At 44.7% G+C, this 27,139-nt stretch overlaps 1 protein-coding gene across 3 annotated transcripts in view; it reads left to right on the top strand.

Moving 5' to 3' along the window:
- Positions 1 to 26,880, top strand: part of ARMC3 (armadillo repeat containing 3) — a gene marked incomplete at both ends in the record, with an annotated part of 75,469 nt that extends 48,589 nt beyond the window's left edge. Inside the window, 10 exons of one of the 3 annotated variants that reach the window (XM_080917738.1) lie at positions 6,463 to 6,712; positions 8,913 to 9,049; positions 12,606 to 12,774; positions 15,119 to 15,216; positions 16,056 to 16,160; positions 16,537 to 16,632; positions 17,639 to 17,686; positions 20,210 to 20,407; positions 23,437 to 23,599; positions 26,671 to 26,880. In XM_080917738.1, the coding sequence (XP_080773864.1) occupies positions 6,463 to 6,712; positions 8,913 to 9,049; positions 12,606 to 12,774; positions 15,119 to 15,216; positions 16,056 to 16,160; positions 16,537 to 16,632; positions 17,639 to 17,686; positions 20,210 to 20,407; positions 23,437 to 23,599; positions 26,671 to 26,880 (1,474 nt within the window). Of the gene's footprint in view, positions 1 to 6,462; positions 6,713 to 8,912; positions 9,050 to 12,605; positions 12,775 to 15,118; positions 15,217 to 16,055; positions 16,161 to 16,524; positions 16,633 to 17,638; positions 17,687 to 20,209; positions 20,408 to 23,436; positions 23,600 to 26,670 lie in introns of all 3 variants that reach the window. The other 2 variants (XM_080917740.1, XM_080917739.1) reach the window with 2 other exon arrangements.
- Positions 26,881 to 27,139: the final 259 nt, after the last annotated feature.

Genomic DNA, 27,139 nt, shown 5'->3' with positions numbered 1-27,139 from the left:
TTATAGACGGATTTCCAGGCTAATGGGGAACATTTGCTAACTGCAAAATCATTTATTCTGAGCATCCACACACTTTGAGCATCGTCCCTGCTTTATTAGGAGACAAATGGACCCCGTGAAGTGAAGAGAGCTGTTCTCTCCTCTTGGTAGGTAGTTCATTACCACCCATTAATTACCCATGGCGGAGCAGCCTGGCTTTTGAGACGGAGGGCGGCAGACATGGGAGGAAGTGAAGAATTGCAATCAAACGGAGAGGTCAATAAAGACTCCTTGGTACTCCGTGTAAGGAAATTACATTTGATTCCCACGGACTTTGATTGACTGCCTTCAACTCTGTAACAAAAACACCGGTGCTGGGTGGACATGCTGGGCCGGCATGCTTGAGCCTCTGGTTGCAGATTCTTCTGCAGAAAGCATGTCAGAGACAGTAAGAAAAGAACACCTGGGAAGCCTCATCAATACCTAAGGCACGTCATGATAGAAACCATTTGCTTTCGCACATCTCCAAAGGTCTGCTCCTGTCTTTGCTTTTCTGTAGGGGACAAAGCACAATCTTTTACTTTATAAAAACTGTCCTGCCACCTTCACCTCTTTTACTTTAAGGATGTACCTAGAATTGCGCTTTTTCCCTTTAGAGCCAAATGCTCTTTAGGTAGTATTTAAAAGAGGAAATTGTCCCGGCCAGTATTGTGATCCCTACTTTCAACTCTGGAACCGACCACATTAGCAAACACATTGCACTTTCTGTCTTCAGGGTTTCCGAGCCTCACCTTTAACTGCTGAGTTCTCTGCAGCCCAATACAGTGCTTTTGGGCAGAAACAGGAAGTGTGAGTGCAGACTCCTGCTTTCTGCTGTCTAGCTGTGGCTCTGGTAACCAGAAGTCCCCTCACCTGCTTGTCAGGGCTGTCACTGCGCTTCACTCGTGCAGGTCTCCTGTCAGCATCCTGAACCATGCTGAGTGTGCCTGTCTCGACCACCATAGCCTGGCTGTGCCAATATGTCTTCCTCGGCGTGACAAAACTCAAAGACATACGAAATGTCATGCTGCTGGGAATGGTTGTAGTCACTGTAAACAAACAAGGTTCTTACTGCCAACGTTACCATCTGTTCTGCTGGGTTCCACATATTACCCTGTATGTGGGCTCTGTTAAACAGATTTCCAAGATGCCCAAGGTCACCCTTGACTCATGTCACCAGTCATTACAGATCTGTTGAATACGGCTCTTAAACCTGCAGAAAGATCCAATTCCAGGACCAAATACTGAGTCTTGGTGGCACGTTCAGAATCATTGTTTGCAAAGACAGCAAGCTCCCCTCCTATGAGAAATGAGCAGATTCCTAAGATGTCCTTTGTATAAGGTGCAAAATTTTATACACAACTTCATCCAAATTTTCTCGCTGTAACAAAAACATCGCTGGGAGGATGGGATGGGCTGGACTAAGGTCAGCCTAGACAAAGAGGGTGGACTCCCCAGCTTGTCCACTCTCCCGTTATCCTTTCCCGACCCTCCCATAATTTTCTTCACTATCTTGAGTTAATCCAAGGCAGTAAAATATTTTGGCCTCCTTTAAACTGGAGAGACAAACCAAATAAAGGGCAAACATTGGCTCTAAGAAACACGTAGCAGGCAGGAGGCACAGGAGAGGGGGTAGTGATTGACTGGGGCCCACACCAGGACAGCACAGAGTACGGAGGGTTGAACAGCTACTGAATGACCCGTAACTCTTCAGGAGAAAACACAGGAATGGTGGGGGAACAGGGACTAGGGCAAAGGGCACGTCAGTGCAAACCAAGAGTGTGAAATAGCACCATAAGCCATCAGAGTCCACGCTATATGTACAATTAGATACCTCCTTAGTGAAATGTAGTTTTTGGGGGTTTTGTTGTTGCTTTTTTTGTTTGGTGGGTTTGAGTTTGTTGTTGTGTTTGTTTGCTTGTTTTCAGGTCTTGGGAAAACTTGCCGAATCCACAACAAATGTTGTGAAATAATCACATTTTGTTATGTTTAACTGCGACTGTCCGTGCCAAAACATTGCTTTCTGAATCCTGACAATTATGTATATTTTACAAAAGTTTAAGTATAGGTTTAAGAAAAAAAAAGAACTGAGTTTGGGGACCCAGAGCCCCTTTCTTGAGGAAAAGCCATCTGTGCCAAACTGTGAAAGGGGATTGATTATCCAAGGGAGAAGAGTAGGAAGAGCTTGTGTATGTGTCCCGGGGCAGGGGAGGAGTGGGTGTGGGGTACTGAGGGAGGCAGGAGCAGCCAGGCCAGACTTTGGAAGCTGTGTGGATAATCTGGGCTTTATCCTGGGTAGGAAACTGTGAGAGTTTGGAGTGAGCATTGTGATTACAATTTTAAAATACGGTGTTAGTTGTAGCATGAGACACATTAGGAGTTACTGATGGCTAGTACGATCCTCGTGGTGGGCTTCTATTCCCACAGATCCATTTAGAACATAAAGTAAGGCCGAATGTAGTTAATACGCCTAACCAACCTAGCACCGTAGCCTCATGACACAGCATAGCACAGCACCAGGGAGGGGACAGGTGGACGCAGGGAGAGAAGAGGGCAGGGAATGAATTAAGACAAACACCAATATATTGCCAACCTGGGAAAAGGTCCGAATTGAAAACCTGCAGTGGTTTCTATTGAACGTCCGTCACTTTGGAAAAATTCTAATTCAAACTAAAAGTCAAGGATCATGTGCTTGTGTGGGTCCTCTGCATTGGTGCTAACCCACAGGAGAAGGGGTCAGGTCGGATTTAGATGGAATGCAGATGGATGAGAAATAGCAAGAGGGGGAGTGTAGCCAGTACCTGGTTAGGTTGGATAGTGCAGCCTGCTAGACTTCACTTCTGTTCTTCATACACACAAACACACACACACACACACAGAGACATACACACATACACACACAGAGACACACACAGACATACACACAGAGAGACACACACAGAGACAGACACAGACATACACACACAGAGACACACAGACATACACGCACAGAGACAGACACAGACATACACACACACAGTCACACAGACATGCACACACACACACAGACACACAGACATACACACACAGAGACATACACACAGAGAGACATATACACACACAGCACACACACAAACACACACACACACAGGCACACACACAGACACACACAGCACACACACAGCAACCACAAACACACACAGGCACACACAGACACACACACAGATACACACACACACACACACACAGACACACACACACACACACACACACACACACAGACACACACACACACACACACAGCTGTTCTTATCTATCCCCATATTTGTTGTTTAGCTCATTTTTAAATTTTACACGTTAAACTCATTTGAGTAAACTCCAACTGGATGGTGATAAATGATGGTAAATATCAGAAAATATTTTCTAACTATTGTGGTGACATATGGCCCTATAATTCTGGATTTTAGAATACAGCAGTTTGATTCTGTCTGATTTGTTTGGATAATGCTGTACTGTTAAGGAAACTGAAACATGTTTTTAAAATATGACAGCCTTTGGTTTCTGGGTGAAGCCATTAGAGACAGGAAAAAGCACAACAGAACGTTGTGGGTTTGGAAGAAACAAAATGCAGGCCAACACTGTTCTAATATATAAATCTTGTGTTATATCCCTGTCTCTGTAATTAGTTTTTAGGCAAAAGGAGCTGTGATGATACCCTTTTTGCCACATCTCATTTTAGTAATTGTTATTCGAATTACGCAGAATACAAACTAGAGGCAGAGGTGAGGGCCACCGTGTGCCTTTCTTCCCAGGGTTGAAAGCTTGGCTCATCTCTAAAAGGCTGTTGAGCTCAGTAAAAGCTTTCTCTGTGTATCAGAAACTTGGGCTTTTTAAACAGTTAGGTTTTTGTGCACTTCCTTTATTGTCTTTATAAAGAACAAAGAAAAAGAGTAGAGGGTGTCAGCCAACAAACCAAGACACATGTTTTCCAGAGAAGGATATCACTGAGCAGAAAAGCCCAGAGCTCAGCTGTTCCTTAGGAGTCCCTAGTTTTAGGCACTATTTCTTAGTTCATCATCATCACCATCATCATTGGCCTCCCCTCTCCCTCCTCCCTCCCCCTCCCCCTCTTCCCCCTGAATACAGGCTGGGTCTTTTAAAATTGTTTATTCCATTTTATCTTATGTGTGTTTTGCTTGCATGTATGTCTGTGCACCACTTGAATACCTGGTTCCCAAGGAGACTGGGACACTTGCTCTCCTAGAGCTGAAGTTCCAGGTGAACCCAGGTCCTTTGCAAGAGCAACAGTCATTCTAACTAGGTAGCAGACATCTCTCTAACCCCCTATCACTTTGTTTCTTCTCTTCATGAGAATATGAAAAAATAAAACCAAAAACAAAAACTGAGGCATACTGTTTTAATCTTTTCCAACCACTCCCAAAAGAAGAATCCCCACGGCTTGACAAAGGAATCAAGCATCTTGGGCAAGGTATGCTTGTGGTGGTTAAAGATTTGAAGCATTTGACATGAGAGCTGGGTTGCAAAAAGTAACTCAGAAGAAGAGGAGTCTTGAAAAGATTCCAGTGTGTGTTGATTAAAAAATACACTGAACATGAACTTTCAGAGGTTGTCAAGTAGCTCCATGGTAAAGTGTGTATAAATGCCTGGTTTCTGTCTGCATGTGCATGTGCCCCCCCCCCACACACACAAATGGGAGGGGGTGCCCAGGGAAAAATGCATATAGATGCTGCAGAATTTTTTTTATTTCAGTATCTGAACTATAAAATTACATAAGCAAAAATATGAGAAGTTCCTAACAAGACTTGAAGGTCTAAAACCAAACGGTCACCATGTCAGTTAACAATAAGAAAGTGTTAGAAGTGAAATTATCATAAGTATTTTAAAAGCATTTTATCCCCCAAGAAAAGAAAATTAAACACTGACCCTCAGTTACTAAAGAAAGGAAGCTGTCACCAGAAGAGTTAACTATAGCCTAAGAACGGGAGGAAGCATGGGAAAGAAACTGGGTATCACCTTCACCAGGGAGACATCAAGAGTGTGTTGGAAGGACTAACCTAATAAACCTGCAGGCCCATCACTAAAGCAGAGCCCTGTTCTCTTTCCTATGGAGCTGGTTTGCATGGACCACCAGCCTCCTTACTCAGATTTCATCTGCTCTGGGATGGATGAATGGATGGATGGATGGATGGATGGATGGACAGACAGAGACAGACAGATGGGGACGGATGGACTGACAGATGGACAGATGAACTTATGGACAGGACAACTGTCATGACTTGTGCTTTGAAGGATACTAGTCCTCGCTCACAGTAAACATATTTGGGTGATGCTATCAAATTAAAAGCATTGGGACACTGGTGACTATACCAGACAGCTTTACTTCTTCCCTTCTGGCTTTATGATGCAATCCTACATGAAGAAGAATCCATCCAATATAAGTTGGAGATGTTCAAATTTGAGACGTCCGTGTTGTTCAAGTGTCAGTAATTTTTGCTGTCTTGAGACTCTAACACAATGACTAAGATAAATGGTTGGTGTTATTATTGTTGGTGAGATTTTTGTGCTGCTGGGACTGAGCCTAGAGCCACACACGTGCTAGGTAAGTGCTCTTCTCACGAGCCACGTTTCCAGGCCCCTTTGCCCTTTTTTGGCTTTCTCTTTTGAGACTGTCTTACCAAGTAGCCCAGGCTATACTTGAGCTCACTCCACCATCCAGAAAGGTCTTGAACTACTTGCTACCCTGGTTGCTGAGAGGAAGCTCTGGCAGGTCTGCCCCCTGTGGGTGCTCCACATATCTCATTACACAGGGTTATTTTTCAGGCGCTTAGCTCCTTGCATCAAACGCTTCATATCTTTAACTATTACAATAAGCCAAAATGACGCCTTTGGTAAGTGCAGCTCTGTCGGGAAGCCAGGGCAGGAGGAACCTGAAGCAGCTGGTGTGTCACACCCACAGAGAAGGGGAGACAGCCGTGAAATGATACATGAATGCGAGTGCTCGGCTGGCTTTCTCCACTCGTATAACTCAGAAGCCCATGACCAGGGAATGGTGTCACCCACAGTGGTCAGGTTTTCCCACATCAATGGCTAGAATCAAGATAATTCCCTCGAAGACACGGACACGCCCCAAAGACATACAACCAAATCTAGACAACACCTCACTTAGACTCTTCCTGGTGACTCTGATCGTGCCAAGTTGACAATTAAAATTCATCTTCACTGAGGATAATAACTGAACAGACACCCAGCACTTGAGGGTTCTAATACCATTTGGTCATGCATTTTCCCATAGACTGCAGGATTTCACTCATTTTCCCAGACTGCACTTAGAACAGCAGCGCCCCCTTCTGGGCTCGTTGCCTGAAAAACCACCCCGTTTCCTAGTGGGTTGCAAAGTCCTCTGAAACTGAGAGAATGGCATTCCTCTCTCCCTGCCACTCACAGTGCTGCTGCAGAAGCAGACGCCATTGACCCGCTGATAAGCATCCTGTCGAGCAAGCGGGATGGAGCCGTTGCCAATGCTGCCACAGTGCTGACCAACATGGCCACACAGGAGCCTCTGCGAGCTATCATCCAAAACCATGAAGTAATGAAAGCACTGCTGGGCCCGCTCCACTCCACCAACACCTTGGTGCAGAGCACCGCAGCGCTCACCGTGGCTGCCACTGCCTGCGACGTGGAGGCCCGCACTGAGGTGAGGCTGAACTGGCTGGCATAGGTGGCTCAGAGTCATGCCATCTGCTCAGACCACTATCCAATCGTCGCTAACTGTCCTCATTCCTGTTGAACACGGCTCCTTTCTACCCATCTACTGAGGCATCCAGCTAGCCACTGGGTATTTATTTATCTACTACTCAGTGACCGGCACTGTGATGGGTGTTGGCACCGTGATGCCAAGTGACAGTGCTGTGACCATGCTACCCCGTGCTTGCAGCGGAGTCTTCCTAGCCTGGGACGCTGCAGGAGACTGTTTTCTACATTCCTGTCCGTACTGACCCTCCTCACACCGTTGCACCCTAAGTCCGTATGAATGTCTGCTCTTTCCTTAACCCCCCCCCCCCCCCGTTTCTCTGAATGCAAAGGAAGCTCCCTTTTTATCTACCTGGTTAATGCTCTTCCCATACAAAGCCATCTCTACCACTGGCCCTTTCTCCAGTCCCCCAGCTTAGCTCCGGTTCCTCACCAAGTCTCTCCCTGTCTTCCTACTTTACATTTTAGGGTTCACAAAGGAAAACCTATAAACGCCTTCCAGCTTTTGGGAAAGAAACAATTTTCTGCCCCATGCCCATGTTACTACCATATACCCGGCCCATAGTGGACATTTCTGTGTTATTTTCTACAGTCTCACTGCAGAACCCAGGCTGGCCTCTGGCCTGGAGCTTACCAACCTCCTCCCTCCACCGTCTGAGAGCTGGGATTGCAGATGTATGTCTCCTCCGTACCTGACTTTCCTGCCTGTTTAACGTGTAGCTGTTAGATGGATGACAAAATGAATGGATGGAATTAATAAGTTTGCTTTCTGCCAAAAAAACACGTGGCACTGGATTTCTATCTTATGTTATATCCAGAAATAAATGTGCCCAGAAACTTAGCTTCCTAAGCATGCCACATCTCAAAGGAGCCAGTGAGTTCTGTTTACTGACACCATGGCTGCCCCAGAGCCTGAGTTTGATTGAAAGTGGAACGTTGTCCACATGGCCTCTGACTCTGAACACTGTCTTTGACACTATTTTCTGGAATGTTCTTTTCATCCTCTAGACACAGAAAATGTAATATTGTATCTCAAAGACAAGATCAGCAAGCACACTATCAGATTGTTTATTTCCTAGTTGGAATTTCATCCCCAGAAATTATTTAATGCTATAACTAACATAGCTCCATTCAGCTTCTTTCTTGCTCTCTTTTCTTTTCCTTCCCTGGTCCCCAAGGAATCAACCACTGTATGGTAAAGATAGCAAAACGCCAGGCCTTTTCTACAAAACTCTTCCAGCATGGGTTTGCTCATGCTGCTGACCTGGGCCATGGTGTGCTGTGAGGAGTGTTTGCCAGCTCCCAGTGTGCATGTGCAACCGTGGTGTGTGTGTGTGTGTGTGTGTGTGTGTGTGTGTGTGTGTGTGTGTGTGTGTGTATCTGTCTGTGTCTCAATTCCATTGATCATTGTAGCTTCTGGACTAGAGACACCTGAATTCTTTGGCTTATGGTCCTTTCCTCCATTTTCAAAGATTGGCACAGCAGCAGCATGTGGGACCAATCCCCCCACATCCTCTCTGCTTCTTTGCAAAGGACTGGGACTGCTTAGGATGCAGCGTCATCCCCTAGTGACAACAACTTCACTTTTATCACCTGTATAAAGTCACCTTCACCAGTAAGGGGACACATTTATGTGTGTCAGGACCAAACGAACCTTCAGTGTCAGGCACAGGGTGAATGGGCAGGGTTTTCCCCGTGCTGCTGGACGTGGGCTTCCAGCAGTGTCCCAGGAGACTTTCTGTGGGTTTCTTAGGTTAGGATGGAAAACTGGAAAACCTGGTTCTTAAAGAGACTGGCAGACTTTCCTCTGAATGTAATACCTCTAAAAGGGCACATTCTAAAACAGTTGAAGCCTTTGAATATTTAGTGAGACTTTTCTAATGTATGAATGTTGACATTTTTTTTCTATCCCCATGCCCTGCTAAGGATGGAACCCAGGGTTCCAGGCATGGCAGGCAGCTCACCACCTGTAAGCCATAAGGACAGGACAACCCTGGGGATTTGCAGTTGGGTCTTTCTCTGTAATGCAGGCTGGACTTGAACTTGGAGCCTCCTGCCTCAGCCACAGAATAGCGAGATTACAGATGTGGGCTGCATGCCCATTGCTATGCTCTTCATGTGTAAATTTTGGCTTCTGCCTGTAGTTGAAGAACTGTGGTGGTCTGGAGCCCCTGGTTCAGCTCCTGCACTCCAAGAACGATGAAGTCCGAAGGCATGCCAGCTGGGCAGTGATGGTGTGTGCCGCTGATGAGCTGATGGCCATGGAGCTATGCAGGCTCGGGTGAGTGGGTGGTCCATGCGTCTAGCTCAAAACCTTTTAGGTCCAAGGAGCACCAAGTCTCCTTGCACTGTCAATTAGCCTAGCACTCAGAAAGGGCCACCCTGGGAGCATCCTTCGCTAGTCTCTCCGCACAAGGTACTTACCTTGAGCCATCCATACTCTGTGTTCCTCTTCCAGTTCATCTTGATAAATGGTTCTCTTTCACCAAGCACAGCCTCAAGGCTAAAATGGACTGGGTGGGCCTTGACTCCCATCTCTTTTTATCACCCTCCACCAAACCCTTCACCTGGTATCTGCACCGAGTTAGCATCCTTTCCCAAGTTCACGTTCCCCACAAGTTGCAGGTGAACTTACTTCTCTTTAGCATAGTAGCAAATGGAGTTTGAAGGTTCCCCACATCTTTCCAAGCAGTTTTTCTTACTATATCATTTTGTTACTCAAATAGTAGGTTTTGTAGTCTTTTTGGATGATAGAAAAGCCAGCGCCAGAACAACTTGCCGCAGAATTCTGCCAACTCTGTAGTGCAAGAGTTGATAATCAAACTGATAAACATAAGTCACTACCTTGTCTGTCGCCTGAGAAAAGGCATCCGACAAGGTTCAACATTCCTCCATAATAAAAGCCCTGAAGAAATGAGGCAGGGGGATTGTACCTCAACAGAACTAAGGGTACACACAGTAAACCTTTAGCCAACATTTCTAAGTGGAGAAAAACTAAAATCATTTCCTCTGAAATCTGGAATAAGACACAGGCAGCCATGGTGACTGCTCAGATTCAACAGGGCATGAAGTCTTAGAGAAACAAGAGAAAGAAATGAATGACTAGGAGAAGTCGAATTGTCCCTTTTTGCAGACAGCTTAATCTTTAACTCAAAAGATCCTAAATATTTCAGAGTAAAACTGAAACATTCTTAGAACTGTCTCTTAGAGAAGACACTCTCAGAAACCGGCAGGCTCTAAAAACAGCATCTAGAAATCAGTAGCTTCTCTGTGTGCCAATATTAAACTCGCTAAGAAAGAAATGGAAATGAATTTCATTTAAAAGAATTTCTGAAAAATGTAGGAATAAATAGACAGCCTGTGGCATGCAGTCTCTGACGTGAAAACTTTAAGACGCTGAAGGAGGCACTAGAAGATGGAGAGGCAAACAGTAAAATTAATAATGGAGAGACATCCATAGTTCAAAAGTAATCTGTAGACTGAACTCAGTACCTATATTAGTCAGGGTTCTCTAGAGTCACAGAACTTATGGGTAGTCTCTATATAATAAGGGAATTCGTTGATGACTTATGGTCTGTAGTCCAACTTCCCAACAATGGTCGGCAGCAGCTGTGAGTGGAAGTCCAAGGATCTAGCAGATGCTCAGTCCCACAAGGCAAGCAGAGAGCCTTCCTTCTTCCAGTGTCTTTATGTAGGTCTCCAGCAGAAGGTGTGGCCCAGATTAAAGGTGTGTACCACCACACTTGGATCTAGGACTCGTTTTGTGCCTGGGACTCATGGCCACTATGCCTCAAGATCTCCATGCCAAGATCCAGGTCAGAAACTTGTATCTCCCAGTCTCAAGATCTGGATCATAAGTGACCTTCCAATTCTGGATTATAGTTCATTCCAGGTATAGTCAAGTTGACAATCAGGAATAGTCACTACAGTACTCATAAAAATTCCAATAACTTTCATCATGGAACTAGAGAAGACAATCCTAAAATTCACAGGAAAGCTTAAGAAACTCAGGAGAGGCAAAGCAGCATTAATCAGAAAGAGCAATGCTGAAGAAATCTCAATAATTGATCTCAAATTACACTAAAGAGCCCATAGAAACAGAACCTATATGGCATCAAAACATACACATAGGCCAATGGAGTGCAACAGAGGTTCTGGATATTAATCTACACAGTCCCAGCCCCATGATTTTGACAAAGATGCAAACACACACACACACACACACACACACACACACACACACACATACACACATTGTAGAAAAGACAGTGTACTTGACAAATGACACATGGTTATGCACATGTAGAATAATGAATAGATTCTCCTCTCTTATACTGCAGAAAGATCTCTTTGAATAGGCAGAAGACCTTAATGCAACCTTGAAGCTGATGGAAGAAATACAGGCTCAGAGAAGGACTTTCTGAAAGGGATTCCAAGGGCATAGGAAACAACCCCAACGATTCACAAACGGGGTAGCATTTCTCGTTTATGCACAGCAGGAAGTGGTCACCAGCATGAGTAGATACCCATTCCAAGAGAACAACAGCTTCAGTCATCAAGAACAGACCATAGGGGACAAATGACTAGAACGTATACAGACCTTCGAAGACCGTCAGAAAACTCCCCCAGTCGGTAAACAGGCCACTGAACTGAAATACAAATGACTCACGGATGTCTGAAAAGCTGTCCAACATCCTTAGCCACCAGGAAAAGGCAAATTAAAGTTAATTTTATGTTCCACCTTACCTAACTACAATAGTTGGCATCAAGAAAACAAATTACAAAAAATTGTTGAAGGCACAGGGAGTGACAGGCCCTTTCTCATAGCTACAGCGGACAAAGACACCACAAAGACCATGCAAATACATACCCCAAGGGTTGAGAAAGAGACCCAGCCTAGATAGCCACTGATGGACAAATAAAGAAAGTATGGTAATTCACACCATGCGATTTTATCCAATCCTTAATAAAAGTGCAGTCTTGATATCTGAAGAAAAGTGGATGGAATTGGAGATCATTGGGTAAAAATTCAGATCTCCTCACTCCTGATAGACCCCACCCCTCCCTCCTGCTAGACCCCACCCCTCCCTCCTGCTAGACCCCACCTCTCTCCTGCTAGACCCCACCCCTCCCTCCTGCTAGACCCCACTCTTCTCTCCTGCTAGACCCCACCTCTTTCCTGCTAGACCCCACCCCTCCCTCCTGCTAAACCCCACCTCTCTCCTGCTAGACCCCACCCCTCCCTCCTGCTAGACCCCACCTCTCTCCTGCTAGACCCCACCCCTCCCTCCTGCTAGACCCCACCTCTTTCCTGCTAGACCCCACCCCTCCCTCCTGCTAGACCCCACCTCTTTCCTGCTAGACCCCACCCCTCCCTCCTGCTAAACCCCACCTCACTCATGCTAGGCTCCACCCCTCCCTCCGGCTAGACCCCACCTCACTCCTGCTAGACCTCACCTCACTCCTGCTAGACCCCACCTCCCTCCTGCTAGACCCCACCTCCCTCCTGCTAGACCCCACTCCAGTGCTTTTACCACCTCCCAAGAGCACCTCAGGCAGATGACCAAGCTTTTAACACAGACATTTATCCAAGCCCTGTCCCACCACCTGTTTAAATATGAGTTATTGCGTGGCGTTTATTTTCTCAGAAAGTGCTGATTTGTCTTCATAATTCTGTCAGTCTCACCTCATTTAAAAAGGCAGAGGAGGCTTGCAGCTTTCCACCTCAATTCTTCGCTCAGGAGTTTAAGGATAGAAATGGGAACTTAATGTCCGCTGGCGTGGAGAAAGCAAACAACACAGGCTTTATTTTGTTTTATTTTTAATTTTATCGACAGGGCCCTAGATATCCTAGAAGAAATCAATCGATCAGTAAGTCGGAAAAATAAATTCAGCGAGGCAGCCTATAACAAATTGCTCAACAACAATCTTTCACTGAAATATAGCCAGACTGGTTATCTGTCATCGAGCAACATAATTGGTGATGGGTTCTATGATTACGGTCGGGTAAGTGGCAGCATTTATTTGTGTTTCACTATGATTTTCTCTTTAACCGCGGTGCCACTACATTACTATTTTATAAGCTCCAAACATACTTTATATTTTCGCAGATAGAAATGTGATAATCAGCACTTTAGGCTAGACTACTTCTGGCCATACGATTTTTGCGACCTCATAGAGTGTTAAGTAGATTCTGTTTTACTTGCTGTTTACATCAGCTTGTTAATCCCAGTCTCGGTAACATCCCAGGACACACACAAACCACCGAAAATTGCTCCCCCACAAACGCTCATTTAAAAAAAAAAAGATTTATTTATTTATTATATATAAGTACACTGTTGCTGTCTCCAGACACACCAGAAGAGGGCACCACATTACAGATGCTTGTGAGCCACCATGTGGTTGCTGGGATTTGAACTCAGGACCTCTGGAAGAGTAGTCAGTGCTCTTAATCACTGAGCCACCTCTCCAGCCCCACAAAAACTCATTTTATTCAATATATGAATAAAATATTCATATATTTTATTTGAAAGTGAGTAGTTTTGAAAGAAAAACTGTAACATCAGATGCTTCAGGAAAAGTGAGGACGAGAGCGGGAACCCAACAGAGAACACTGCCACACAGAAACACTGGCTTGAGTCTTTGAAACATTCAATAAGACAGTATTCTACACAGAGGAAAATTCTGATTCGTTCATTCTGTAAGTCCTATGCTTCCGGTGTTACTGGCTTTGACTAGGACAAAACTGAATGAAAAGGATACAAGATGTCTGCTCCCACGGAGGAGAGGGAGGGCAACAGCAATGTGCTAGGGATGAGTAGGGGTGAGGGAGATTGGAGCAGAGTCAGGCACTTACAAAACTAGGAGGCAATAGGGCTGAGGGGTGGATAACTCACCCTCACTGAGTATAGTATATAGTATATTTGAATGAAAACGTGGAGAGAATGGGGAAAGCTGGCTTGGGCGACTGTGTGGGAAAGAAATTTCAGGACAGAGGAACAAGAATAAATGTGCTTGGCATGTTTAAGGATATCGGAATAGAGAACAGCATGGAAGCTGAGCTGATAAAAATGGAAGAAAAAAAAAAGATGGTATTACCCATACTCAGATGAGTAAAAGAGCCCAGACCTATGATTCCTAAAGACTACGACAAGGTCTCAATCTGACGTAGGACATGAATAATGATAGGTCTTTCTCTTCAAATTGTTTTGAAAAGATCATGAAAAGTATCATAATGGGAATAAAATCTGTTACTTGATCCCAAGGAGACTAAGAAGTTGGCTTAGTCTGCCCTCTTCTTTCAGGCCGGCATTATCCTCAACCCCTTCTGTGCTGCTTAGCTCTCAACTCTTTCTCTTTAGTTATTATTGTTACATAAAAATATATGTGTGTGTATGCATAGATGGACAGATGGATGAATGGAGGACAGATTGGCAGGTAGACAGAGGGGAGGGGTAAGGAGGGAGGGACACACACACACATACACACATACATACACACACACACACACACACACACACACACACAGGGGAACCACCCTACCTTGAAAACCAATAAGGGGGCTCACCCCTGGGAGAGATTAATTCCCCTTCTCCCTGCGGTCCTTTCTCTAGAAGTGGAGCCCTAGGAACTTTCTCCCCTCTCTGCTAGCATGTCCATGAATATTTTTCCTGCATGTGTGCATGTGTGCATGTGTACATATGTGCATGTATATGCCTGGTACCTGGAAGGACAGAAGAGAGGATCAGATCTCCTGGAATAAGAGTCACAGACAGTTGTAAAATGATACATGGGTTCCCAGAACTGAACCTAGGTTAAGAGAAACAAGTGTTTTCAACTGCCAAGCCACCGTTCCAGCCCCAACTTCTCTTTAGATAGGCCCACAACACTTAGTGAAATCAGTTTCAGCCATTGGTATTTTTACAAGCAAACTCCTCTCTGGAGTGTATATAGATTTTAGATACAAATTCTTCTAGAGAGTGTGATAGTATCTATGAAATGCACGAGCTGAGGGCAGACCAGCAAAGAATGTGGGTTTAAAGGAGAGTGTGTCTGCAAGCCCTGGCTTCTATATCTAATTATGTATAGAAATCTGTCTATGTTTCTATCATCTCTGTATGCATCTATCTATCCATCTATCTATCCATCCATCCATCTATCTATGCATGAATGTATGTATTATGTATGTGTCTGTCTGTTTGTTTAGCTACTATCTGGTCTGTCAATTAGTTATCTACAGTATATGTGCACATGAACCAAGTAGATCCCTCACGAGCTTCTCCTAGCAGAATTCATGTTTAAACTCTAACACATGCCGAGAACCTGCTTTTGTGCTCACATTATCTTACAGATAAATCCTGGTACCAAACTTTTGCCGCTGAAGGACCTGTGCTTTCAGGAGCTGAATGATCAACGAGCTATTCTATTAGTCAACAATAAACCTGACAAGTGAGTCCTTGAGGGAAGGGTGCTGCAGGAGAAAAGTATGCAGTCTTTGTTTGTTAACATGCAAGTAGAAAAAGTTCCCGGTATGGGGTCTTCCCAGCTGTATCCGACACTGTGAAAATAAGAACCGGTCCAAAAACTCAGCCTAACATGGAACAACTCATATTTTCCTTTGACTCCATGTTAGCAATTTCCAGTGGATTTAGAAAAATAACCAAAGAACGTAAAGTATAGAAAATACTGACACATCTCCAGAAATGTAGACCCATCATTTTTCTTTAGAATAAATTAAGGTAACTCTGAAAATTCAAGCAGCATTAGAATAAATGCAGGGTCTCACTGTGAAGTTCTGGTTGGCCTGGAACTCGCTGTGTAGTCCTAGGTTGGCCTGAATGTCGCAGATAGCCACCACGCCTGTCTCTAAAGTGCTGGAATTGAAGGTGTGCACCACCACACTGACTTCCAAAGGTCAGCCTTTTTATGAACCGCTTGTAGCACAAGCTGGCCTGGAATCCCTCTTGTCCTTGAGGATGACCTTGAACTTGTGCCTCCACCAATGAGTGGATTATAGGTGCACACCAGCAGTCATGATTTATGTGGTGAAGAGGATCAAACCGAAGGCTTTGTGATTGGTAGACCAGCCCTCTGCCAGCTCAAAATTTAATTTCCATTTCAGGCCTGGGGAAAGTTTTGTCTTAACTTCTTCTTTATGCCCTTAAAAATAATGTGGTGCCATTGTTAGTCTTCTGCAAATATGATGCTTCCAAGAAATCTGTTTCCCAGGACAGAGTTAGAATTGACAAGTTTTAGCTTGCACCTAACTTCAATGTGTAACATTTTAGCTCTCCACCTCCGTCTACGGAGGATAAATCGTCGGATGTTGGCTATTATGGACGAAGCATTTCTTCTTCATCTTCCTTAAGAAGGGCAAGCAGGGAGAAGGCCAAGTAAGGACACATTCTTTCAACATGCAAGCGACCTGCCTAGGTGGTTGAAAATTTGGGGGAGGGGTTGTTTTGTTTCTAGAGTTTTAGGGTTTGGTAAATGAATTCTTTTCCTTTATATGATGATTAGCTGCATGAGTGCTTTGTAAGCCGATGTAGCACAGATGTCTGGGGAAATGTGGAGGAGCCATGGTGGAGATTGAGTTTCCCTAAACTGTGGATAGAATAGGCCCTGACAGCAGTGGTGATTGAACACAATAATGATGGGCAAGAAAGGACCTTCTAATGGTAAATAATGTCACCTGTTGGTGCTGTTAGTGTGACAAGAATAAGCTGTGTTCTTTTCAAATGACAAAAAGAAAGATAGTTTTCGTTTTAGTACTGGATTTGGATCTCCCACAGAAGAGAAATCGGAGCCTGCATCAGGACGAACCACTGCCCTGAGCAGAGGTGCCATCAAAGAGAAAGGATCAAGGTAGGAGACTCAACTGCTTTTTTCTCCCGGTTGTAATAGTGACAACTTGAAATTATGCAGCAAGGGTGCAGAAAGGGAGATGTTACTTTTGTTCTGTGCTGGTCATGTAACCCTGGGGTCTTCATAGTGGTCAAGGGCTCACGCTGAGCCACAACCTAGCACCTAAAATGTCCTAGTTAGTAGCCACCCCTCGGACCTTCCATAGCTTGATGTCAAAGTTTGCCCAGCAAACTTTACCTGGGTTTGAGTCCCAGCACGACTACGAAGAAGTTTGAGTTATGAAACTTATGCGTTGAATGAGGCAAAAGCCCTGGGTTGTAACTTAAGTGTTTGTTTTCGTTCTGTGTTGTCTTTGAAAAATTTACCCAGAGTTTCTCCTGTCTCTGGATAAATCAGGTTACCCTGGTAACTACTACCATTGAATAGTGCAATGGCTTTCATCCCAAAAGGACAATAGAGGCAGCAGTTGCCCTCAGCTACTGGTGTCCCCCATCCCATCTGTGATGGGGGGATGAGAGGGAAGGAGGGGCTTAGCTTCTTGTAGGCCATGTACCTGTGTCCTTTCCTATTGGTACTCTCTGCATTCTTTTCCTGGCTGTGTCCCCTACCCTCAGGACAGAAGCAACTCAAAGTGGGAGAAAGAGACAGTTCTTGTGGTTGGAACAATTGCGGTTTGCCTTTTGCTTTCATGGTTTACGTATTCTAAAATCCTATTTGGCTCCATGGACAAATTACTTGCTTGCCTAGTAGGCACAAATACCTGGGTTTAATCCCAGCAGGACATAAACGCGGCCTGGTGGTTCACACTTGCAATCCCGGCACTCAGGAGGCGGAAGCAGGGGATCAGAAGTTCAAACTTTATCCTAGGCTTCATAGAGAGTTGGAGGCCAGCCTGGACTACCTGTCTGAAAAAAAAAAAAAGTTGGGGGTGGTGGTGGGGAGAAAAAAAATGATTTGTACTTACTAATAGCAATTGAAGGAATCTTTGATTTTTTTTTCAAAATAGTCAAAAGAAAAGTAGACTTCAGTTGATTTGTTCCTCTTACCTTCTGTGGTAAGTAATGGGTAAAGATAAGTAATTTCCATCCCCAGTTTGCTTCACTGAAACATAAGCCCAATACTTGAGAGTTACTTACCATAGGTGCTGCTCTGCTCCTGCCTGGTCCCAGGTTAGCCCCATATTCTTGGCTTGTTTGAGTCTGTCAGTTAGCTAATGAATTGTTTCAGTAAGATCAACTGCTTAATCTTCATATTGTGAGAGTCTCGTCTCCTGAACACAGGGAAAAGAGATCTGCATCCGTGCACACAAGGAAGTGTGCAACACATTCAGCTAAAGTGACGGTTCCTTTACCTTAAAACTGATGTTCTCACTTACATGTCACTAGTGACCAGGTGACAAAGCCAGCCAGCAAAGGAAGCATAGAACTGAGGCCAGTCAGAAAGAGGGAAAGAGCAACGGAAGCACTTAGGACCCTGTCCCCCAAAGCTCCCACTGGCCAGCAGTGAAGGTGCAGGTCTGTGGCTGAGCTGAGGGATACTAGGCAGCCCTCACTGTCACGCTCTGACCTCCTTGGACCCCTGGGACTTGGACTCTATTAATTCCGAGATACTCCCTCCCAATCTCACCCAAGCATATTTTGACAGACCTCTGATGTGACTCCAATGAGTAAGTGTTCACGAAAACTTTGTCTGCCGTAAGAGTATCATTTACTACAGTTGGCCCTTGACAGTTACTAAGAGGAAGATTACCAGTACAAAGAGTTTTGCATTTTGTATTTGGAGTATGGGTCAGCTGTGATGTATGAAGGCTGAGCCTTGCCTGGGAATCTTGTATCCTTTAAGTTTCTTTGAATTTCTTGCAAAGAGGCTGTTGTGACAATCAAGGGAGAAAGTCCTCTTCCTCTCAGAGGACATGTTAGTTGGTTTTCTGTCCGCTCGAGTCTTGTGGGAAGGCAGAACCTTAATTGAGAAAATGACAGATCAGCCTGTCAGCAAGTCTGAAGGGTATTTTTTTTATTAGTGATTGATGTTGAAGGACTCTGCTCACAGTAAGTAGTACCATCCCTGAGTAGGCGTTCTTGGGGTGCGTAAGAAAGCAGGCTGAGAAAGCTATGAGGAGCAAGCCTGCATACCTACATGTCTCACACTTCAGTTCCTGCCTCACGTTCCAGCCCTGACTTCGTCCCTCTGTGATGGAGTGTCACCTGAGAGATATAAGCTGAGGGAAAGAAACCCTTTCCTCCCCGGCCCAAAGCTGCTTTGGTCATGACGTTTATTATTACCTAAGGCAGAGCCACTGGCTCTTTGGTCAACCCTTCTGTCCCTCTCCGCTAGTGCCATCCCTTGACAAAAGGCTGGCAAAGTAACCCGAAGAGGACCAGTGACAGATAAGACATTATCTATTCGCTGGAGATCCTGAAAGTAATTATAACATCCGAGGCTGGGAGTTCAGGACAAGGGGGTTTGGGAAGAAAATGGATATAAGGGACACAGCAGCAAGTGCCCAGTATCAACCAACAGAAGTGTGTGAAGAGCTAGCTCTTCCACCTACCATGCTAGGGATAATTGGTGTAAAAGTGAATAATAACTCACGCAGATGTAAGCAGAGTGCCCAGCACAATTAAAGTTTTTAATTAGCCGGGCGGTGGTGGTGCACGCCTTTAATCCCAGCATTTAGGGGGCAGGGGCAGGGGGCAGGGGCAGGCAGATTTCTAAATTCATGGCTTGCTTGGTATAAAAAGTGAGTTCCAGGACAGCCTGGGCTACACAGAAGGGGGTAAAAACCAAAACTACAGAAACAAAACAAAACAAAAAAACAAAAAAACAAACAAAAAAACAGAGTTTTGAATTGACGTGCCATTAAGTTGCTTTCTGTTTAAAATTCGACAGAATTTTAAGTAGGGACTTCGTGTAACCATTGACACACAGTCGTGGTAGGAAAGAGTTCAGCCATCACAGAGCCCTGATATTGCAGTTTGCTCTTTTGTCCGGTTTCCGGGACTTGGTGGTGGTTTTCTGTTCGTTTTGCCTTTTCAAGGTCTTACTATGTAGCCCTAGTTAGCCTAGAACTCACCTGTAGACCAGGCTGGCCTTGAATCCACAGAAATCTGCCTATCTTTGCCTCCTGAGTGCTGGCATTAAAAGCATGGACTACCAGGTCCAGCCAAGAATGACTTTCATGGGATCATTGGTGTGTGATCTGATACTGATGTTTTCCAGCCAGCATAATGCCTTTGAGATGCTTCCAGATTGTTCTGTGCATTAGTAGTATATTCTTTTTTATTCTTAACCAGTATTTAATTGTATGATCTAACCACTATATACCTATCTTTTATTTAAGGACATTTGAGTTTTCTAGTTTTTATTGTAATTTAAATTAACTTTTAATATAGACAAGAAATAATGAGCTTTGTCATGGTATTTGCTTACATGTATACAATGCATTTTTGTTCTAATTTCCCTCCCCCATTACCCTCTCCTTATTCCCCTGATGCTTCTCAGATTAATTCAGAGCATAGTTAATATTTGGCCATCTCATTGATGGGATATAGGATTTTATTATTGCTTATTCTCAAAGGAAAGGGAAAGGGAAAAAAGAAGAAGAAAAGGTAAAAGAGGAAGAAGAGGTCCTGGCAGTGCCCAAGCTCACAGAAGGCATCCCTGAGAAGGAGTGGTACCCTCCTCCTGACCCGGAGTTCTGTGTATATGTACTTGAGGTGACCAAGTCAGTACTGCCAATCATCAACATTAAGGAACAGATTGAGGTTCTTGCCAAGTGAGTCTCTCCTGTTCTCTTTCTGTAATCTATTTTAATTTCTGAATTTTTTAAATGTTCCAGTGGTTTGCTTTCTTTAATGTTACTTTAAAATAAAACCAATAAAAGGAACCGCAATAGTTTACAGCGTCCGTGCTCTGCCTCCCAACAGGAGTGCGATGAATTATAGGCACCTTTCATTTCAGCTAAGGTGCATTTCTGTGTGAATCCGAGTTGAAGTTGTTCAGAGACAAATACCTGGTTTTGCTTTTGCTTTTTCTTTTTTTTTTCCTAGCTAAGCTGTTAAGAGGCATCTTTGGTATGATCGTAGAGAGGTTGTAAATGAATCTATGTTTAAAAATTAAATTGTTCCTTGGATGTATAGGAACTAAGCATTTAAGGGCATCCTATTTCAAGTTCTCTGTAAACTCCCCTGCTGGTGTTTGTTTTGTTTTGATTTGTTAATACAAATGTGCTTTTCTGATGAGTTTCTGCTAGTTCATTTACTATTTCTCTGGAGTGGGCTGTGAGCTTTCCAAGAGCTCGCTGCTAGTCAGAGAGCCCCTCCTTATTCGTGTTTGGGCTCCTTCCATTAAGGAGGCTGAGGCTCTGAGCAGGTCTCTAGGGGCTGTAAGGGAGCAGGACTGAGGATAGGGATGGACTCCATGATTGGTACAACCCAGCGGGGAGCTTCAGCACAGGCTGCAGTCCCTGGGAGTCAGTCAAGTAGCAGTCCTCCAGCCCGAAGTGACAACCATAAGCCTCACAGCTGCCAGATCCCTGACTTCAGTCAGCCAGGACTGGACGAGGGCGGCTGGCTCTAGAAGGGGTTCCTGTGCCCTTGAGGCTTGATATCTGAGGAAGAACTCTGACTTGGGTCCCGTAAACATTTGTCCAGTACTTCCCAACGCTGCGTTCTAGCGGAGGCTCCACCCGTCACTTCGGAATCTCCTTATTTTCAAACCCATAAGGAGCAAGACAATGGCGGAGATGTGTCCCACCAGGTGATGGTTTGTCACTGCTGGTGGATTGACAGCTCTGCTCCATCTCCCTTCCTCATTGCTTACTCTGGTTTTGCTTAACTTTGGGGTTGTCCTTTGATTTGGTTTGGTTGCACTGTTTTGTTTTCTTCTTGACTTTTAAAACAAGTATTTATTTACTTTACAACCCGATATCAGTCCTTCCTCTCCTCCCAGTACCCCCTCACACTATCCTCCCCATTCCACTTCCCTTTTGAGAAGGGGAAGCCCCCCTCTCGGGTCCCACAACCCTCCCCCCATATCAAGTGCTGCAAGACTAGGCTTATCCTCTCACACTGAGGCCAGGCAAGAGGGTCCTTTTAGGGGCCAGGTATCCACAGGCAGGCAACAGACTCAGGGGCAGCCCCTGCTCCACCTGTTGAACCTGCGTGAAGACCAAGCTGCTCACCTGCCACATATGTTCAGGGAACCTGGGTCCAGCCCAGACTTATTCTTTGGTTGGTGATTAAGTCTCTGGGTGTCCTCAAGGGTCCAGGTTAGTTGACTCTGTTGGTCTTCCTGTGGAGTCTCTGTCATCTTCAGGTTCCTTATCCTTCGCCCAACTCTTCCATAAGACTCCTGATCTCCGTCTAATGTTCCACTGTGAGTCTCTGCATCTCTTTCCATTGGCTGCTGGGTGGAGCCTCTCAGGACAGTTATGTTGGTTCCTTGTATGCAAGCATAGCTGAGTATCATTAATAGCGTCAAGGACTGACTCTTATCCATGGGCTGGGTTTCAATCTGGGGCAGTCATTGGTTGGCCACTCCCTCGGTCTATACTCCATCTTTGCTCCTGCACATCTTGTAGGCAGGACACATTTTAGGTAGAAGGTTTTGTGGGTGGGTTGCTGTCCTTATCTCTCCATTCTGAGTCCTGCCTGGCTACAGGAAGTTACCACTTCAGGATCCATGTCCCCCATTGCTAGGAGTCTCAGCTAAAGTCACTCTCATAGACCCTCTGGGGTTTCTTCCTATCCCAGGTCTTATCAGAGAGATTGCCTACCCCACCCCCACCACCGTTCTTCCTTCTCTCTCCCCTGTTCTTCCTACGTGTGACAACCCCCTCCACCCCACCATGTTTTGGTATTTTAAGGCATTATTCTTCATAGTACAGCCAAAGACCAATCTTTCTTTTAACATTCCAATTCCCCACCACCACATGTTCTTAATTACAGAGATGTTTATTGATGTTATCATAGGAGATTGTATTTTGGGGGAGGGACCCAAAACAAACTCTCCCAATTTCTGTCGCCCACATTCCTGCTACCCCCACAATACATTTTCTTCCTCCTCTTCCACTCTTCTTTGATGTCAGCGTTATATAATGTCATACCTTTCTTAATTCAAAAGATACATTCTAAAAGAAAAGTCATGAAATTTACCCTGGGCTACACCAGTGTACTATATACTGGTACAAGTCTTGAGAAGACAGAGGCTGGAGAAAAAGCCTCATGGGAGCAAGGGCAGCCCTGGCCACATGCTGAGACCTTGTCTCAAAAGAATAGGGTGTTGTTTGTTTTTTTGTTTTTTTTTGTTTGTTTGTTTTTGTTTTTGTTGTTGTTGTTGTTGTCATTTGAAAATGTCCATGAATCTAATGGGAGATTTGACTAGGTTCCTCTTGCTTTTGAATTTAAATTCCTTGAAAGAAGAAAGCGCACCAGTTAGTGAATGCCCCCACTTTCAGACTAAAACACTTCCCCCACTGTTGAAGAGTAAGATAAAGATTTTAAACTACATTTATATTTAGTGCGCTAGTCATTTGTCTTCTGTTCTATCCACTGGGGTCTTAGCATTCATTTCCTTCATTATGTTGAATCAAATCGCTAGGATTTCAGTTTATATATGTGTTTGTGATAGTCTCAGTAAGATAAGCATGCTGCTTTTTTTCCCCTCCAGGTATATTTATTTTTTAAGTAAAACAAGTAGCAGAATAAATGTAGTTTTTACATGTACAATTATATATATAATCATACACAAAACATCCAAAGTGAGTGATTAAAGCTGTTTTTCATCTCAATGTAATGAGCACAGGTATGTGGCAGATAAAATGGGCGGTAAGATTCCAAAAGAGAAGCTAGCTGATTTCAGCTGGGAACTTCATATAAGTGAGTTGAAATTTCAACTGAAATCCAATGTCGTACCAATTGGATACATCAAGAAGGGAATCTTTTATCATCGAGCATTGCTTTTCAAGGTATTTAAGATATTTGTTTCATTTGTCATTAGGTTAAAAAGTTTTGTCTTTCTTATCAGGATGACTCAGTTGCTAACATTTAACAGAATATTAATCTTTGCATTTATACTTATTTAATTTGAAGCATTTGTGATTATGTGCACACACACACACACACACACACACACACACACACACGTGTGCACCTGCACATACATTTCATCAGGCTGCTAAAAGTACCATTACTCAACTTTTATCATCTACTTCCTGTTCTTCTGGGATCCTTGCAGGGTCTGGAGGTTAGAGGTAGGTTGGTGATTGACTCTGCAGTTAAGAGGTGCCTGAATCTCTGAGGTGATGTCAGAGAAGGTGCTCAGAGAGAGAAGTGACACATGGCCAGTCTGTTAGAGGCTGCACAAGGTTCTATCAGTTGTCAGATGTGGTGGGACTCACACGTCTGCAATCCTGATTCCCGGAGGCCAAGGTGGAAAGATTTTCTAGGTTGAAGCTATTTTAGGCTGCATAGCAAGACTCTGCCTTTTAAAAACAAGTCTCAGGGCCAGGAAGGTGGCTCAGTGGGTAAGGACACGTCCCAGCAAAAGTAGATGACCTGGGGTTGTTTCTCAGGAGCCACATCGAGGAGAAGGTGCATGTGTACATGCAAACACACACAAACACACACAGAGATAAACACACAAATACATACAGAAAAACGCACAGAGATAAATACATAAAACTCTTTCACTAGATAGAAAAAAAAATTAACTTTCTAAACAATCTAAACACCTACACTTAAAATAGCAGTGGTATGAGAAGGAGTTGTCTATCTGAAGAATGCAGAGGATGTCATCTAGAGAGAAAGCAGGAGAGGAAGGGGAGTTTTCCAACCAGCTTGTAACTTATCTAACCCATTTGACCTATTCTGTGTCTGCCACAAGGCTGGTTATCTTCCCTCAGTTCAGGTGGCTAATCTCCCGCCTCTATCTCCCAGAGTTCCAATCTCTTTACCAAAATTCCCACTTTCCACTTTCTGCCTTTTGCTAATAGGCTATCAGCTTTTGATTGACAAGTGATGCTTCCATACAACACACAGAGATTATCCCTACACTCACCCACCTATTTCCCTTCCTGTCCTCGCTTCCGGTTTTTTTTTTTTTTTTTTTTTTTTCATAACTGCCTTGCCAACCAACCAGGACCTTTGGCAGTGCTGTCCACTCTGAGGCACAGGCTGCAGAACGTAACAGGGGCTGTCTGCGTTTAGGTGGAGGTGTGCGTCAACCCATTTCCAGCCTGTCGCAGGCATTTTTCTAATGCTTTCCAGCAGCTAAGGCTGCCCCTGCTGCCCTTCCCTCTGAGCGGGGGTGAGTGGGGTGGGGGACTTTTGTGTGTTCCACATTACAAGGAAAATAGCTTTTTAGACACCCACTTACTCATTTCCCCAACTCACAGAATTGCCTCGGGCTGCACACCAGAGGCAAATGTCTGAATCACCTTTTAGGTCCCACCTTAAAGTATCTTATGTCAGTTTAGCTCTAGCAAATAGGGGGTGGTAATGTAGTGATTTAAAGTGCTTCAATAGGATTTAAGAGACATACCAGTAAATTCTACTACGTTCTTTGGAGGAACATCACACACAATCTCTGTATTATTGAGGGAGACAGACTGTGATACTTTTTGTTCTTCAGTCACTGTTTTCCTAGGCCATCTTCAGCTACAGGACAAACCGTTATCAAAGTCAAAATCTAAGGGTTCTGAGAATGACAGTTAAGTATCATTTTGGCTTATCCTGAACTATGCAGTTTGGGACAGTTGTTACACATTAACAAATACACTCAATGAAAACATAATAGGCCCACTATTAAAACTCAGATCTTTTCCCTGGTGCTGCTTACACTTAACCTCGTTGGAAGGGACTTGGCACTCACTAATCTCTCACACAACCTTCAAGGTACCATGCTTCTCCCCAACTCACAGAGGAAGAAATGGAAGCCTGGGCTTGCAAAGCCCTTGGCTTATGGTCACATGAGTCTGTAAACATCCAAGCAGAGTTGAACTCTGAACCCAGGCGGTCTAAACCAGCTCTTTCACTCAGGAAAGATACTTACCGAAGGGTCTAGCCCCCTGGGGCACGGCAAACAAGGTGTTGGCAGGCCTTGCCCTTCCCCCATTCCCTCTGCCTTGCTAAAATCTTTTAGAATGCATTCCTCAAACTGGCCACCAAGGTCTGCTCCCTTATCTGGCCACTTCCTCCTCTAGAATCTACCAAGGTCCAGCTGTCAGAGTACTGAGGTTCAGCAATCAAAAACCCCCTTTGCCTTACCTGGTTAACATGCTCAATTAAACACCTCATCCTTAACACAGGGTTTTTCCTTTATAAACAGCCATTTTCCTATGGGCCATGGCTGTCTCCTCTCTATCCAGGGACAAATACCCCTTCTCCTTTGTTCTGTTCTTCCCCCTCCTCCCTTGTCCTCTCTCTCCTGTCTTTGTCCCTTATGCCTTGCCCTTGGTCTCTCTGGGTCAAATAAATCTTTGTGTTGAGAACTTGGCCTTGGGGCTCCTGACTTGTGGCACATTCTCTTTCACTTAAACAAACAAAACAAAACAAAACAGAACAACAATAACAACAACCCCTCAAAATCAGGGGAAACCAGACGGAGGAACCAAATGCAGTGAGGTAGCAGCTTGAAGCCAGCTGCAGTTTGTGGTCTCCTGGCCCACGGTTCTTTCTACATCACACAGCAGACTGGCTGGAAATAGGACTGGCTTCAACCTCACTGCTTACTATGACCAAAGAACACCCTGGGATGTGGACAGACTGCCCGATGCACGGGCTGGAGGCCTGGGATAGCTCCCCTCCAGCACCCTATCCATCTTACATTACATTAACTTTCTGAACAGTGTCCTTTCCCAGGTCACACCAGCACACATTGGTCAGGGACAGCCCATGTATGGCCCCTACCTCACTATTCTCAGTTTTCTAGCTTCCAGTCAAACACCATTGCATGCCTCTGTTTAACTCCCTCTAAGGCTCTCTCTCTCCATCTTCTTGCCAGTGACCCTGAGCCCCTGGTGCTTTATTCCTCCCTCAGGCACTGGCCGATAAAATCGGGGTAGGCTGCAGCCTGGTGCGTGGTGAGTACAGCCGAGGGTGGAACGAAGTGAAGCTGGTGAACGAGGCCCGGAAGGGCATCATCGGAAACCTGCCCCCACCGGAAGAGTACATCGTGGACCTAATGTTCCACCCGGGGACTCTGCTGAAACTGCGCAGCAAAGAGGCCGACCTCTACCGCTTTCTATAGTCGCCAGAGGAACACAAGAGCACCCAACCCAGAAACTGTCTTCACATGTTTTTTAAGAGGGGCTTTAGCCGTTTAGATAACTTTAAATAAAAATATTAGAAATGGTCCGTGTATAGAAACAAGCTGTGGGTGTGGCTGTGATCTGCGGTGCTCCGGGTTCAGGCTGGAGAGTTCCGGGTCTATCGGGGGTTTCCCGTGTTCTCCATCCCCCACTCATGGTTATCGTGGGTCAAACCAACTCAGCCCTCTTGGAGTTTAG

The sequence above is a fragment of the Micromys minutus genome, assembly GCF_963924665.1.
Source record: "Micromys minutus genome assembly, chromosome: 6".
Lineage (NCBI taxonomy): Eukaryota > Metazoa > Chordata > Mammalia > Rodentia > Muridae > Micromys > Micromys minutus.
Note: the sequence above shows the minus strand (reverse complement) of the source record. Positions and strands in the feature narration are given on the sequence as shown.